The 15,820-nt window shown below is 41.4% G+C and overlaps 1 protein-coding gene across 13 annotated transcripts in view; it reads right to left on the reverse strand.

The window, feature by feature from the left end:
- Positions 1-15,820, reverse strand: part of plekha5 (pleckstrin homology domain containing, family A member 5) — a 460,471-nt gene that overhangs the window by 225,869 nt on the left and 218,782 nt on the right. For all 13 annotated transcript variants that reach the window (XM_038811100.1, XM_038811097.1, XM_038811094.1 and 10 more), the window contains one exon: positions 10,641-10,724. In XM_038811100.1, coding sequence (XP_038667028.1) covers positions 10,641-10,724 — 84 coding nt within the window. The remainder of the gene's footprint in view (positions 1-10,640; positions 10,725-15,820) is intronic.

Raw genomic sequence — 15,820 nt, forward strand, 5'->3', positions numbered from 1 at the left:
CCATATTCGTAATTTCTGCAAAGAACCAGTTCTTATTTAAAACATGAATTCTTGTGCTTATGATGAACGATGTTAGCATCAAAACATGAAATGGAATACATGACTATTTTGGTCCCCCCAGTATCAACTTCATACAGCTAAACAGTGCCGTGCAGTATAAATAGGCCAGATTTTCCTGCAGCACAGAATCTACAGGCATCTGCTGGTAGTTGGATTTGCATCTTCAGCTCAAAAAAGTATGAACTACTAACATTGCAGAGAGAAAAAGAGCTTCCCAGACCTGAATGATCAGGGCAATTAAAGAGGCTTAAGGAGCAGGAAATGCACATAGAAACATAGAAAATAGGTGCAGGAATAGGCCATTCAAGTCTTTGAGCCTGCACCACCATTCAGTATGATCATGGCTGATCATGCAAATTCAGTATCCCACTCCAGCTTTTTCTCCCTACTCCTTGATCCCTTTAGCCATAAGGGCCACGTCCAGCTCCCTCTTTAATATAGGCAACAAACTGGCCCCAACAGATTTTTGTGGTGGAGAATTCCATACGTTCACAACTCCGAGAGAAGTTCTTCCTCATCTTAATCCTGAATGGTTTACCCCTTATTCTTAGGCTGTGACCCCTAGTTCTGGACGTCCTTCCCACATCTAGCCTGTCCATTCCCATCAGGATTTTATATGTTTCGATGGGATCCCCGCTCATTCTCCTAAACTCCAGTGACCACAAGCCCAGTCGATTAAGTCTTTCTTCATTTATCAGTCCTGCCATCCGGGAATTAGTCTGGCGAAACTTCACTGGACACCCTCAATAGCAAGAATGTCCTTGTTCAAAGTAGGAGAGCAAAACTGCACACAATACCCAAGGTGTGGCCTCACGAAGGCCTTGTATAACTGCAGCAAGACATCTCTATTCCAATACTAAAATCCTCATGCTATGAAGGGGAGCATGCCATTAGCTTTTCTCACCGCTTACTGTACCTGCATGCCAACCTTCAGCGAATGTTCCACCATTTCATCCAGGTCTCGTTGCACGTCCCCTTTTCCTAAACTGCCACAATTCAAATAATAATCTGCCTTCCTATTTTTTCCACTAAAGTGGATAACCTCATATTTATCCACAATATATTGCATTTGCCAAGTATTTGCCCACTCAGCCAGCCTGTCTAAGTCACCCTGCAGCCTCTTTCCATCCTCCTCACAGCACACACTGCCACCCAGGTTAGTGTCGTCTGCAAATTTGGAGATATTGCATGCAATTCCTACATCCAAATCATTATTGTATATTGTGAACAGCTGGGGTCCAGCACTGAACCCAGTGGTACCCCACTAATCAATGCCTGCCACTCTGAAAAGGACCCATTTAATCGCACTTTCTGCTTCCTGTTTGCCAATCAGTTCTCTATTTACATCAATACATTACCACTAATACCATGAGCTTAAATTTTGCTCAATAATCTCTTGTGTGGGACCTTGTCAAAAGCCTTTTGACAGTACAGATGCACAACATCCACTGATTAACCCTTGTCCATTCTACTGGCCCTCAAAAAATTCCGGAAGATTTGTCAAGCATGATTTCCCTTTAGTGAATCATTGCGGATTTGAGACGGTCCAGTCCCTGCTTTCCAAATGCTCACTTATTTCATCCTTAATAATTGACTCCAGCATTTTCCCCACCACTGATGTTAGGCTAACCAGTTTTCTCTCTCCCTCTTTTTTTAAAAGGCTGGGTTACATTAGGTACCATCCAATCCATTGGAACTCTTACAGAGTCTATAGAATGAGGAAAATGATCACCAATGCATCCACTATTTTTAGGGCAACTTTCTTAAGTACTCTGAGATGCAGAGCATCAGGCCCTGTGGACTAATCAATTACCCCAAAACAATTTCCTGACTAATAAGGATTTCCTTCAGTTGCTTCTTCATGCTGGACTCTTCTTTCCTCGTATTTCCGGAAGGTTATTTGTGTCCTCCTTAGTGAAAACAGATCCAAAGTATTTGTTCAACTGGCCTGCCACTTCTTTGTTGACCATTAAGAATTCACCTGATTCTAACTGTAAGGGACCTACATTTGTCTTCACCAGTTTGTTTCTCTTCACATATCTATAGAAGCTTTTGCAGTCAGTTTTTATGTTTTCTGCAAGCTTACTGTCATATTCTATTTTACCTTTCTGAATTAAACCCTTTGTCTTCCTCTGCTGAATTTTTAATTTCTCCCAGTCATCAGGGTTGCTGCTTTTTCTGGTCAATTTATATGCCTCCTCTTTGGCTTTAACACTGCCCCTGATTTCCCTATTAGCCATTGTTGAACCATCTTCCCTGTCTTACTCTTGCGCCAGACAGGGATGTACAATTGTTGAAGTTCATCCAAGTGTTCTTTAAATATCTGCCATTTCCAATCCTTTGCCAACTTATCCTAGCCAATGCATGTCTTATTCCATCAAAGTTAGCTTTCTTTAAGATCAGGACCCTAGTCTCAGACTTAACTGTGTCACGCTCCATCTTAATGAAGAATTCTACCATATTATGGTCACTCTTTCCTAAATAACCTTGCACCATAACTTTGCTAATTAATCCTCTCTCATTGAACAATACCCAGTCTAGGATGGCCTGCTCTCTAGTTGGTTCTTCAACATATTGGTCGAGAAAATCATCCCGAGTTTTTCCTCCATCACATTGCTACCAGTTTTATTAGCCCAATCAATATGCAGATTGAACTGTAGATGGACTGAGGAGGTAAGTGAACTCAAAATCAAAAAAGGTATAGAGAAAGAGAACTAGAGAGGGCAAGAAAACCGTATTGAGTGAAAGGGTAAAGGAGATAGAAATGAAAGAATTGTTTCTTTAAATTTTAAATTCGATATTTTTTAAACACTTGAACAATTAGGTCCAGACTTTTCGTAGTTAATTTTCAGTGGCAGAGGGGATGACAAATAATCTTCCTGTTAATTACATCGTTAAAAGGTTATCTGCACTTATTGTAATTATGCATCCTAAATATTTGGCAGGTTTAATTAGAATCTACAGTGCAAATAGAGCAATTTCATGTAATTCAATGCATGTCAATAGTGAGGTGAATAGCAAAATGCCATTTTCACAGAGTTAATGGTGGAACAATACAATTTGGATAGCAATTTTTGAATATTGGTAATTAATATCTACCATTTCTCTGTAGATAACAATAAGTGTCCAAAGCCTGACTGTTATTTTGACAGCAAAACTTACTTACTAGTTGCATACTAATACCACTTTGACTTTGTTCCCACAGCATGCTTCTGACAAAATTTGAGAGAAGCCCTGTCGTTTCTGCGAGTCAGATTGTTCACTTACAGACATTTTGAATCCCCATGCAGAAGACTGATGGAAACTATCACTGTAACGCAATTCGCACAGGAGCCTTGCAGCAAAAACACAAGATGAGATTTCCATCCCTTTGATCTGGGCCAGATACAAGCGTTGGGGCTTGATTCAACTAAATGGGAACAAAATCCCCCAGTGAGCACGTTCAGCTGCGTGTTTCCCGGCGCTCGCAGCGCAGAGAAACACATAGCATTGTATAAGGGGCCTCAGTGGGGAACGCGGGGCCGAGGCAACATTACAGGGCCGTTTTGTACACTGCTCCGCTTGCCGGAACTCCTCAGTGTAGCAAAAAATTGGGACGCTAGACCCCTCCCGTCACCCCCAGCCAAACACACTAAGGGAGGGTCCATACAGCTGGGGCCTCCAATCTCCTAGGTGACCACAGTTGCCCGAGGTCTCTGAGGAGATGGGAATGAATCCCAAAACTGCAGGTATCTCAGGAATCTGCACATGAGAGTGAGACTAACTGTCTCGCTCTAATATGCAGATTTGCCAAAAAGTGATCCTGCCCACAATGGGTGGGATTTAACATGTCAATGTCTTACGAGGTCGCGTTGGATCTCGCAAGGCATTGTGAGCCGGGTAGATCCCGGGAGTGAGGACTCCCAGCTTTTATCGGCGACACTGTGCTGCGGCGAGCTGCTTTTCAGGCGCAGCGTGGCTATTGGATTGTGGCCTCACACTCAAAAGAAAAACCCAGTGTGTAAACTCACATCAGCTAGCTGTCTAATATTGCATTTCTTTTTCAAAAAAGCCCACATTGTGGCGTCAAAATAGCAAAGCCAAGTCTTCTCATTATAAATGCAAGCATCATTTATAACATGGTAACTGTTTATTACTGACAAGCCCCCACTCTACAACTGAAAATAAACAATTAATAAGTATGGAGTTTCATTCCTTCAAGTAGTTATTGTTGGTGGAGATTTTCTAAAATGTCAAAACAAAAATTGATTTTTTAAATTGCGTTTGCGTCACTTTTTTCTCCCTCTCTCAATCCAGTTTGTTTTTTGCTTCCTGCCTCGGATTTAGCATTGAATTTACCCACTCTCATTTATATTTTGTCATTTCATATTATTTTGAAGAGTTCCAGTTTCAAAGCCCTTTGAGGATTTGACATGAAGCTCCAAAATAAACATTAGATGTAAAAGGTACATTTTAATAGTTGAAGTAGGAAGTATGGGTGTAGGTTACTGGTAGTCAATGTACATTTCAAAACCGGAAGCTGTCATCAACCAACAGCTAAGATTGAGTCCCAGAACTGACCCAAACAAAGTAAATGTCAATTGGTTGATAGTTAGAAATATCAAATGAGAAAAATAGCTTTCACCAGTTAATAAGAATGATTGTTACCAAAGTTTTGACCAATGAATGACTTTCAAAAATAGAATTTTGCAGAATAATCCTTTTAAAATGTTTTAATTTTGAAGTGGCAACAGCTTTACTCCTCAGTATCTTGTCCATAATCATTCTTCATGTGTGTAGCAAGACTTTTTTTTTTGAGTTTGCTGATGAGAATACTTTTTAAAAAAAATTTAGAGTACCCAACTGTTTTTCCAGTTAAGGGGTAATTTAGCGTGGCCAATGCACCTACTCTGCACATCTTTGGGTTGTGGGGGCGAAACCCAGGCAAACATGGGGGGAATGTGCAAACTCCACATGGACAGTGACCCAGAGCTGGGATCGAACCTGGGACCTCGGCGACGTGAGGCAGCAGGGCTATCCCACTGCGCCACCGTGCTGCCTGTGTGTAGCAAGACTGAGTGTTGAGAGGTTATTTAACTGAAAGCTGTCATAAGAGCCCAATCCTCATTTATGCCAACCGAAAATACTAAAGAAAGATGGAAAATAGCTCCCCTTCCTTCCATGACAAAGCAGACAGCTCAGAAATAACTGATGCATGCATTAAACAAGTTCCAACTGAAAATTCAGTTGGAAAGAGCATATCTTAAAATGGAGCTATTTGATTACAATTTTATTTCAAGAGAAATTCCTGAAGTACAATAAACTTTAGTTTGCAGCAGCGTGGGATTAGGAATTATTGAACAGAGAAGAAATTACCAAAGGGGAATGCACAATTACTGAAGTGTGGGGGGGTACGCAATTACCGAAGGGGGAGAGACACACAATTACTGAAGCGAGGGGACATGCAATTGCCGAAGGGGGGGGCACACGATTATCGATAGGGGCACACATGGTTACTGAAGGGGAGGACATACAATCACCGGAGTGGGGGAAAAAAGTGCACAGTTACCGAAGGGAGGGGGGATGCACAATCAATAAAACGGGAGAGGCACACGATTACCAAAGGGGGGTGCACTACCAAAGGGGATGCACAATTATCAAAGGTATACCATTCATTTTCAGAGTGGGTTATGGAGAGATTGATGCATCGACATTTCACAGAAGCAGCTGCAAACCATCTTTAAGAAAAGATCTTTTATGAAGACAACACATGAGCAAAGTTTCTTCAAAGGCGTGGGCAGCACGGTGACACCGTGGTTAGCACTGTCGCCTCAGCGCCAGGGATCAATTCCAACCTCGGATGACGGTCTTAATGGAGTTTCTACATTTTCCCCCTGTCTGCCTGTGTTTCCTCCAGGTATTCCGGTTTCATCCTACAGTCCAAAGATGCACAGGTTCGGTGGATTGGTCATGCTAAATTGCCCACCAAAAGGTTAGGTGGGGTTATGGGAAGGCCGGGATAGGGTGGAGGCATGGGCCTTGGTCGGGTGCTCATTCAGTGGGTCGGTGTAGACTCGATGGGCCGAATGGCCTCCTTCTGCACTGTAGGGGTTCAATGGTTCTAAGAAAATTATGTTTTTCATATTACAATTTAGCAGCTTGCTAGTTATAACTTCTCTAGGGGAAAACATTTCATAAAACATGTGAAATTATAATGTTGAAGACCATCATCACATTGAAAAACATGCTTATCTCACATTTATGCACATGAACACTCACTGAATGACTGGTCGATCGAATTCCCGGCCCACCCTTTTAACTGAGCAGATGTTAGTGATGCAAAACTGGAGACAATCATATTGATTGATATTGAATCCCCAATCCCAGTGGGAAAATTTATTTTTCTCCTGAAATACAAGCAATTTGATAACTGGGTTGGAACACTGTCTCCGCTTACAACATGACAGTTGCTATAGATGATAATTATCTAAGGTGAATGAGGGCAATTGTAGCAACACAATTCCTATTGTGGTTATGATAAATTAACTCAACACAGATTCAGAATCAAGTTGATGTATCTAGTTTTAATGGCTTAGTGTTAGACTAGGGAGTGCCTTTAATTTCTACATGTTATGAAGCTCTTCTAGGGTCCTTTCAATGCATAATTATACTAATTTAAATTGAATATCAAACACATTTTTCTGATGTCCATTTGCAATGATCAAGACTGATGATGAAAAAATCTAAGCTAAGCATACAGTTCAAAAGGAGGCTTTATAATACTGACATGGTTTGAATTTCTTATGGGAATTGTGCCCCTTGGTGATTCCTCTTCCATACTTCTCAAATCCAGATGATGATAACTCATTCATAGCATTTTAATGATTTTCCTTCAGTGAAAAGCACACATTCAACAATGGGAGCTTACAATGTCAATGGAATGTCACATATATACATAGAAAAATAGTAAATTTCCATATTTCAGTCATTAATATGGAAACAAGAAATCTAAGTTTATAGATTTTAGATCCCATGTTGCAGTGTTTGAGATGGAGACCTGCAACTTCCAAGGGCCACTTCCACTGACCTTTATCGACACTATATCTCTTAATGTAGTCTTGTTTAAGAGCATTTGGGAAACCCGGATCTATATTTTGCACAGGCAGAAACTGGAAGCTTACAGTCATTATTATGGGCCTTCAGCAATCAGCTCTTAAGACAGTATTGAAATACATGTTGGGAGGACAGCACGGTGGTGCAGTGGGAGCACTGCAGTCTCACGGCGCCGAGGTCCCAGGTTCGATCCCGGCTATGGGTCACTGTCCATGTGGAGTTTGCACATTCTCCCCGTGTTTGCATGGGTTTAGCCCCCACAACCCAAAGGTGTGCAAGATAGGTGGATTGAACACGCTAAATTGCCCATTAATTGGAAAAAATGAATTGGGTACTCTAAATTTATTAAAGAAAAGAAAAGAAAAATACATGTTGGAAGCCAGCTTGGCCAGACGGAGGAAACGCCAGTTCTGGATGGCATTTCCTATTTCCCAGGAAAAGACAGGCCTCCAGCAATAACCATTTACCATGGCTCATCACAGATACAAATCTGTTGTTGGTAATGCACCCTTTGTCAAGTTCTTGGATACAGTGTGTCCTAGTTTCACAAAGTTTAAGCAGAAATATCAAATGAATTAAGGTCAGAGAACTTGGCACACTCAAAATCAGTGAACATTTGGATATAGTTATGGCCATGTAATTAAATGCTTTGAATATTCTGCAGAAATTTCAATTACAGTGCAGCATTTTTGTGATGTCTTCCCAGAAAAAAAAGTATTCACTTAAAAACCCACTTTAGGAACAAAACCACAGAACTCAAATGTTAAAAACATCTGTATTGAATTAATTAGGCAAGCATCTTGAATAGATCGTAAGACGAAGGAACAGAAGTAGGCCATGCAGTCCAGTAAGACTGCGCTGCCATTCAATGAGATCATGACTGATCTAAAAAGATAATACTCAACTCCATGTTTGCAGCTTATCCCCATAACCCTTGATCGAAAAGGAGGTGGTGTTGGGTCTTTTAAAAGATATTAAGGTAGATAAGTCTCCTGGGCCAGATGGGATTTATCCCAGAATATTGAGGGAAGCAAGGGAGGAAATTGTTGGGACCTTGACTGACAGCTTTGTATCCTCATTGGCTACAGGTGAGATCCCAGAGGAGTGGAGAATAGCTAATGTTGTACCGCTGTTCAAGAAAGGTAGCAGGGATAATCCTGGAAACTATCGGTCAGTGAGCATCCTGTCGGTAGCAGGTAAATTATTGGAGAGAATTCGCAGGGACAGGATTTATACCCATTTGGAAACAAATAGATGATTAAGCAATAGACAGCATGGTTTTGTGAAGGGGAGGTCATGCCTCACTAATTTGATCTAGATTTTTAAGAAGGTGACAAAGATGATTGATATGGGGAGGGTGATGGGTGTTGTTTACATAGACCTCAGTAAAGCCTTTGACAATGTGCCTCATGGCAGACTGGTACAAAAGGTGAAGTTGAGTTGATAAGATGGATACAGAATTGGCCAATTGTCGGTCACAGAAGGCAAAGGGTAGCAGTTGAAGGGTGCTTTTCTGAATGGAAGATTGTGACTAGTGGTGTTCCACAGGGATCGGTGCTTAGGCCTATGTTGTTTGTGGCATACATAAACAATTTGAAGAAAAATGTAGCCGGTCTGATTAGTCAGTTCGCGGATGACTCCAAGGTTGGTGGAGTGGCAGATAGTGTTGAGGACTGTCAGAAGATACAACAGGACTTAGATAGGGTGGAGACTTGGGCAGAGAAATGGCAAATGGAGTTTAATCCGGAAAAATGTGAGGTAATGCATTTTGGAAGGTTTAACATAGAGAGGAAATATACCGTAAATGGTAAAACTCTGAGGAATATGGAAAGTCAGAGAGATCTGGGCGTGCAGGTCCACAGATCTTTGAAGGTACACAAGCGGACAAGGTAGTCTAAAAAGCATACGGAATGCTCGCCTTCATTGGACGAGACATCGAGTATAAAAACTGGCAAGTCATGCTACAGTCGTATAGAACCTTGGTACAGCCGCACTTGGAATATTGTGCACAATTCTGGTCGCCACACTACCAGAAGGGTGCAGAGGCTACCAGGGTGTTGCCTGGTCTAGAGGGTGTTAGCTAGGTGGAAAGGCTGAATAGACTCTGACTGTTTTCATTGGAAAGACGGAGGTTGAGGGGTGACCTGATAGAGGTCTATAAGATTATGAGGGGCATGGACTGAGTGAATTGGCAGGCATTATTTCTCAGGGTGGAGGGAAATTTTTGTGTCAACTACAATCCTCTATCCATGCTAACCCCCTTCATCGTGGGCTCTCATCACATTGAGTAGTCTTTTTTGCGGTATTTTATCAAACGCTTTTTGGAAATCTACTCCAAATCTACTTCCTCTTTATCTATCCTGCTTGTTACCATCTACATAGAATTCCAGTAGGTTTGTTGAGCATGATTCCCCCTTCATGAAGCCATGCCAACTCTGCTTGATTATATTATGCACTTCTAAATGCTCTGCTATCATATTTTTAATAATTAATTCCAACATTTCCCAATGATAGATGTCAGCCAACTGGGCTGTTTTTACCCATTTTTTTCCCCTTTCTTTTTGAATAAGTGTTACATTTGCAGTTTTTCAATCCTCTGGGACTTTTCTAGAATTTAAAGTTTTTTGGAAGGTTACTACCAGTGCATCCACTATCTCTGTAACTACTTCCTTTAACATCCTAGGATGCAACCCATCAGGACTTATCAAGCTTTAGTTCCATTAGTTTCCTTAGTACTTTTTCTCAAGTGGTAATTACTGTATTAATTTCCTCCCCCACTTTGCCCCTCAATTGTTTAGTATTTTTGAAACACAATTGGTGTCTTCTACCGTGAAGACCGATGCAAAGCATTTATTTAACTCCTCTGCTAATTTCTGGTCCCCCCTTATTATTTCCCCAGTCTCATTCTCTCAGGAACCTATGTCCATCTTGGCCTCTCTCTTCCTTTTTATTTAAAGAAGCGCTTACTGTCTGTTTTTATACTACTTGCTAATTTACCCTCATAGTTTATCTTATCCCTCATTATTATATTTCTTGTCATCTTTTGTTGGTTTTAAAACTTTCAAATCCTCAGTCTTATCACTAATCCTTAGCACACTGAATGTTCGAATGTTTTTTCTTTCAGTTTAATACTATCCTCAACTTCCTTGGCTAACTATGGTTGATTTATCCCTTTCCTAGAATCCTTCTTCACTGGGATATATCATTGTTCTAAGTCATGAATTATTTTCATAAACGTCTGCCATTGCTGATCGACCGTCTTTTCTGTTAAACTCCTTTCCCAGTCCACTTCAGCCAACTCTGTCTTCATTCCTTTTTAATTACCCTTATTTAAGTTTAGCACAGTTGCCCCTTATTTAGGTTTAGCACAGTTATTTCGGAGTCCAAGTCCACAAATTAAGCATTTAAAATATTGTTTAATAGATTGCTGCTACTTACGTACGTACATCTTTTTACAAAGCATGCAATGAAAAAGTTCTAAGACTTACTCGTCGTTCATGACAAATATACAGTTTTCCTGTGATGTATGTCCTGTCACTGGATGTTTGCAAGTTACCTTCCACTCATTATGACTGCAGAAAAAAAGAAAGAAAAATGTTGTCAATTTGCTTTGCCAATACCTTAATTATCATTTCTCAATTATTAAATGAGATAACTCCCTTGTTTCATTCTGCATCATGTACTAATGGACCCATTTACAATAGATGCATTGGTCGATAACCTACCTTGTGGAATTGTCTTTAATCTTTAAATAGTAAGCATAGACACTTTAAATTTACTCTAGATTTAAAGGAGAGGTTGTGGAGAGGTCATATACTGCACACAACCCAAATGAATTTGTATCATGCTAGGAAGTGGAACATACGGGCTCATACAGACTTGACAATGTTCTCAACTGCCTTCATCATGAGATCCCCTATCAAGTAAATTATCAGATGATGGAGTGTGCTGTGTGAGGGATGTCTATCTATCAAATAACAAAATGCAATAATTTACAGATGCTGGAAACCAAAAGAACCCCCAGAAAATGCAGAAAACACTTGATTATTCATGAGAGCAGATAAGCTACGTTTCAGGCGCAACTCACTTGTTAAAGAGTATTTCTAAAGAAGAGTCTGCAACTGAATTGGCAACTCCACTATTCTCTCCATAGATTTATCTCCTAAATAAATTTCCAGACAGTAAAACAAATCATCAAAGAATGGCTTCCTACTGATTGGTAAGGAATACTGTAAATTATGACTGATCTACAATCACATTTCAACCAAATATAGTATATACTTTTCTAATTTCAGAGTGTAGGCTCAATTACTTGATGTTTTTACAGGAATGAATCAGAGTATTAATTAGCATCAGTTGGAGCCATTGCTCTAAACAACCATACTTTTAATCAGTAGCATTCAGGTTTTAAGTGGAGAATCTGCCACCCTGTCCCTTTTCTTCCTCTACCATCTCCATCTGCAATAAGACCAATAGCACAGCTCAATAAATGGGTACATGTTTCTTCGAAGACTACACTTCCATTCCTACACTTGAACTCTCTTCCATTTTACACAACTGCCTGAGGAAGCGTTCTGTAACATGCCTGGGGTATGAAATCTGCCTCATCTATATTCAGGCTATTCAACAACACGGTTGTTTAAAAATCATGAGACTTCCATTTCAAATTAGCAACTTCTTGATGTCTGCAAAAGATTAATATCAGCTGGCAGTGTCGGCACATCACAGACTATCATGCCTACACTACTGCAAACTTCACAGTGGAGCTATCTGGTCCTATTTTCCTCCTTCTCAGTACCCATTAATATTTTCCTTCAAGAGTTTAACTCCCTCAGGTTATTTTATAACCTCTCCCCAATTCTTTTTGCAAATACTGTATTTTAAATGTGATTTCATCACCCTCTCACTAACCAGTGGAAACAATCATGTGCCAGATTACAAGTCTTCATTTATAAGGTTCTCTATTCATTCAGCTAATGCTAAATCAGCATCAGTTTAATAAAATAGATTTAAAATTTAAAAAGTCGTAAGTCATTACTCCATTCCGAATAGGCACAACCTCACAATTCCATTATTATCCTCCTCATAAATCTCTTTTTGTACTTTCTCCATTGCCTCTATATCTTTTTCATAAAGGAAAATAGGACACAGAGCTGTACCCCAAGTATGTTCAATGAAACAGGTTTACCATGCGTTTTCTACTTTTCAATTCAGGACAATGCAGACTGCTTGATTGGCACCTCTTCCACAAATGTTCACTCCTTCTATCATCAACGAACAATGACAGCTGTGTGTAACATCCACAAGTGGCACTGTAGGGACTAATCAGGACTCCTTAGACAGCAATTCCAGAACTCAGGATCACCACCATCTAGAAGAACAAGAGCAGCAGACACATGCGCCGCCACCAACTGCAAGTTCCCATCCAATTCACTCACCATCCTGACTTGGAACCATATGACCGTTCCTTCACTGTCGCTGAGTCAAATACGCCCTCTAATAACAGCACAGTAGTACAAGTGGATAGCACTGTGGCTTCACAGCGCCAGGGTCCCAGGTTCGATTCCCCGCCAGGTTACTGTTTGTGCGGAGTCTGCACGTTCTCCCCGTGTCTGCGTGGGTTTCCTCCGGGTGCTCCAGTTTCCTCCCTGTTCTTTAGCGAAGGTGATCTGCTGCTCTTACCTGGTCTGGCCTACATGTGACTCCAGGCCTGCTGCACTGTGGTTGACTCTTAACTGCCACTCAGTTGAAGGGCAATTAGGGATGGGCAACAAATGCTGGCTTTTCCAGCGATGCCCACATCCCATGAAAGATAAAGAGAAAAAATATTTGTACTTGCAGGTCCCTTTCATCATCTAACCAATTTAGATCTTAAAAAAATCATTCATGGTGTATGGATGGCGGTGGCTAGGCCAATCTCACTGTCCATCCCCATTGACTCTCACTTCATTTCTAGAGTTCAACGTTTTTGTCAATGTTTCAACCAAGGCTGCAATGAGGTCAGTAGCTGAGTCACCCTGGCGGAACGCAAACTTCTTGTGCTGCTTGATGGCGCTGTTGATAACCTCTTTCCATCACTGATGATCGAGACTGGAATGATGGGTCGGTAATTGACCAGGTTTGATTTGTCCTGCTTTGTGTATATGAAATGAAAAAATGAAATGAAAATTGCTTATTGTCACGAGTAGGCTTCAATGAAGTTACTGTGAAAAGCCCCTAGTCGCCACATTCCGGCGCCTGTCCGGGGAGGCTGGTACAGGAATCAAACCGTGCTGCTGGCCTGCTTGGTCTGCTGTAAAAGCCAGCGATTTAGCTGAGTGAGCATTTTCCACATTGCCGGGGAGAGGCCAGGCAGCACGGTAGCATAGTGGTTAGCACAGTTGCTTCACAGCTCCAGGGTCCCAGGTTCGATTCCCGGCTTGGGTCACTGTCTGTGCGGAGTCTGCACATCCTCCCCGTGTGTGCGTGAGTTTCCTCCCAATGCTCCGGTTTCCTCCCACAGTCCAAAGATGTGAGGGTTAGGTGGATTGGCCATGTTAAATTGCCCTTAGTGTCCAAAGAGGTTAAGTGGGGGTTACTGGGATAGGGCAGAGAAGTGGGCTTGAGTGGGGTGCTCTTTGTAAGGGCCGGTGCAGACATGATGGGCCGAATGGCCTCCTTCTGCACTGTAAATTCTATGAAATCTATGCTGTCACAGTTGTACTGGAACAGCTTAGCTAGGGGCATGGCATGTTCTGGAGCACAAGTTTTCAGTAACAATGCTGTAATATTGTCAGGACTCATAGCCTTTCCAAATTCTTATTTTCCAAGGAATATTTTCCTCATGAAAATGGAATACCATACACTTATTTGCATTGAAAATCATTTATCAATTTGGAAATGTAGATAAATTACATCTACTTGGAATGAATTGGCTTTAGTAAATATTTGTGGTAATGGTTACATATTCTAAGAATTGCATTAAAAAATCTTCTATGTTTCTCGTCCTAAGGTACGGCACGGTAGCACAGTGGTTAGCATTGCTGCCTCACAGCGCCAGCAACCCGGGTTCAATTCCGGCGTTAGGTGACTGAGCGGAGTTTGCATTTTCTCCCAGTATCTGTGTGGGTTTCCTCCGGATGCTCCGGTCTCTTCCCACAGCCCACAGATGTGCAGGTTAGGTGGATTGGCCATGCTAAATTACCCCTTAGTGTTCAAAAATATGCAGGTTAGGGGGAGTTTTGGGGTTACAGGGATTGGGCGCTCCTTTAGAGGCTCGGTGCAGACTACATGGGCCAAAGGACCCTCTTCTGTACTGTAGGTATTCTATAATTTTAATATGTACACTATTTGGTACCGACTCCTGCCAGGTGGAAATAAATTTCCACTGTTTACCCTTTCAAACCTGTATTTTGAAATTTCCATGAGTCCTCCCCTTGAACAGGGAAAAGCACCATATTCACAAGTTTCTCACAATAACTATATTCTCTGACCCACAATATAATTCTTTGTCATTTAAGTTGCACCTTTTCCATGGATTAAATATCCTTCCTATAACGAAGTGTTAAGTGTACAAAACAGCACATAGCAAAAAAATTCTTGAGTGAAAAAAGTACAATTTTGTATGATCATTAAATATTCATTCATTTAAAATCCCAAATAAACAAGATACAGCAAAAATTTTTTGTTCAAATATACGATACAGAGAGTGACAGCACACAGTATCATGGTGACTGGGGACAATATCAAGTCTCCAGGTTGCTCTTGCATGGATTATTGCACAGCAGTGGTGACACAGGACTATGAACAGGAGCAGCTATTTCCCTATCTGAAATCTTGAACAGGAAATAGTGCAAATGGATCTGGAAGACTAAAACAAATATATTGTAAAAATCTGGCTTTTAATCATTAGTTTAAAATTGAATTGCCATGAATTCCTGTGCTTCTCTCTATATACATATTTTTCATGATGGGAACCCCATTTACAATACACTGACATCTGATGGGCTTCCCCACTCTATTATCCCCCCCCCACATTAGACAATCCTGGCGGGGTTTACAACAGGTCTTGACAGACGGGAATGTGGCAAAGGGAACTCACCAGAAGTGCACAGTTAAGTACAGCTCATGTGGGGGAGGGGGGGGGGGGGGTGTGGGGAGGGGGAATGTCTTGCCCAGACAGTAGCCTAGCAGAACCCCCAACACAGGGTCAGTGCCAGGGTGGGGCTGCTTTGTTATGGAGGTCCTGGGTGGAGGATCCTTGTGCATGTGGGTTCCCTGTGTCTGTGGAGGGGGGTTCGCCATTTCCACTGGGGGAGGGGATTTCTGAGTTCACGGGGGCGATATATTCTTTTTAAAGATTGGGGCGCCTGAATGCCATGGTTGGTGGTGGGGCAGGCTCATTCAAATAAACAAAATACAGCTCAACATTGTGTGACCCACCTTCTGATAATTGTTTTCAACTAAGTACCAAAAAAGCTGGCAGTGGAGGCCGTGGAGACTTTTCACGCCAGCTCCAGAGTACAATCTACTCCATGCAGCTAAAACATTGTCTGGTCAGTGCTGTTTGAGGGAAATGTCTGTGCTGCGTTACATTACGTTTCCTACACTACACCATGTGAATACACTTCAAAAGTACTTAATTTGCTGCAAAGCACTTTAACTTCCCGAGGTTGTGAAAGGCAATGAA

Source organism: Scyliorhinus canicula, chromosome 11, assembly GCF_902713615.1.
Source record: "Scyliorhinus canicula chromosome 11, sScyCan1.1, whole genome shotgun sequence".
Classification (NCBI taxonomy): domain Eukaryota; kingdom Metazoa; phylum Chordata; class Chondrichthyes; order Carcharhiniformes; family Scyliorhinidae; genus Scyliorhinus; species Scyliorhinus canicula.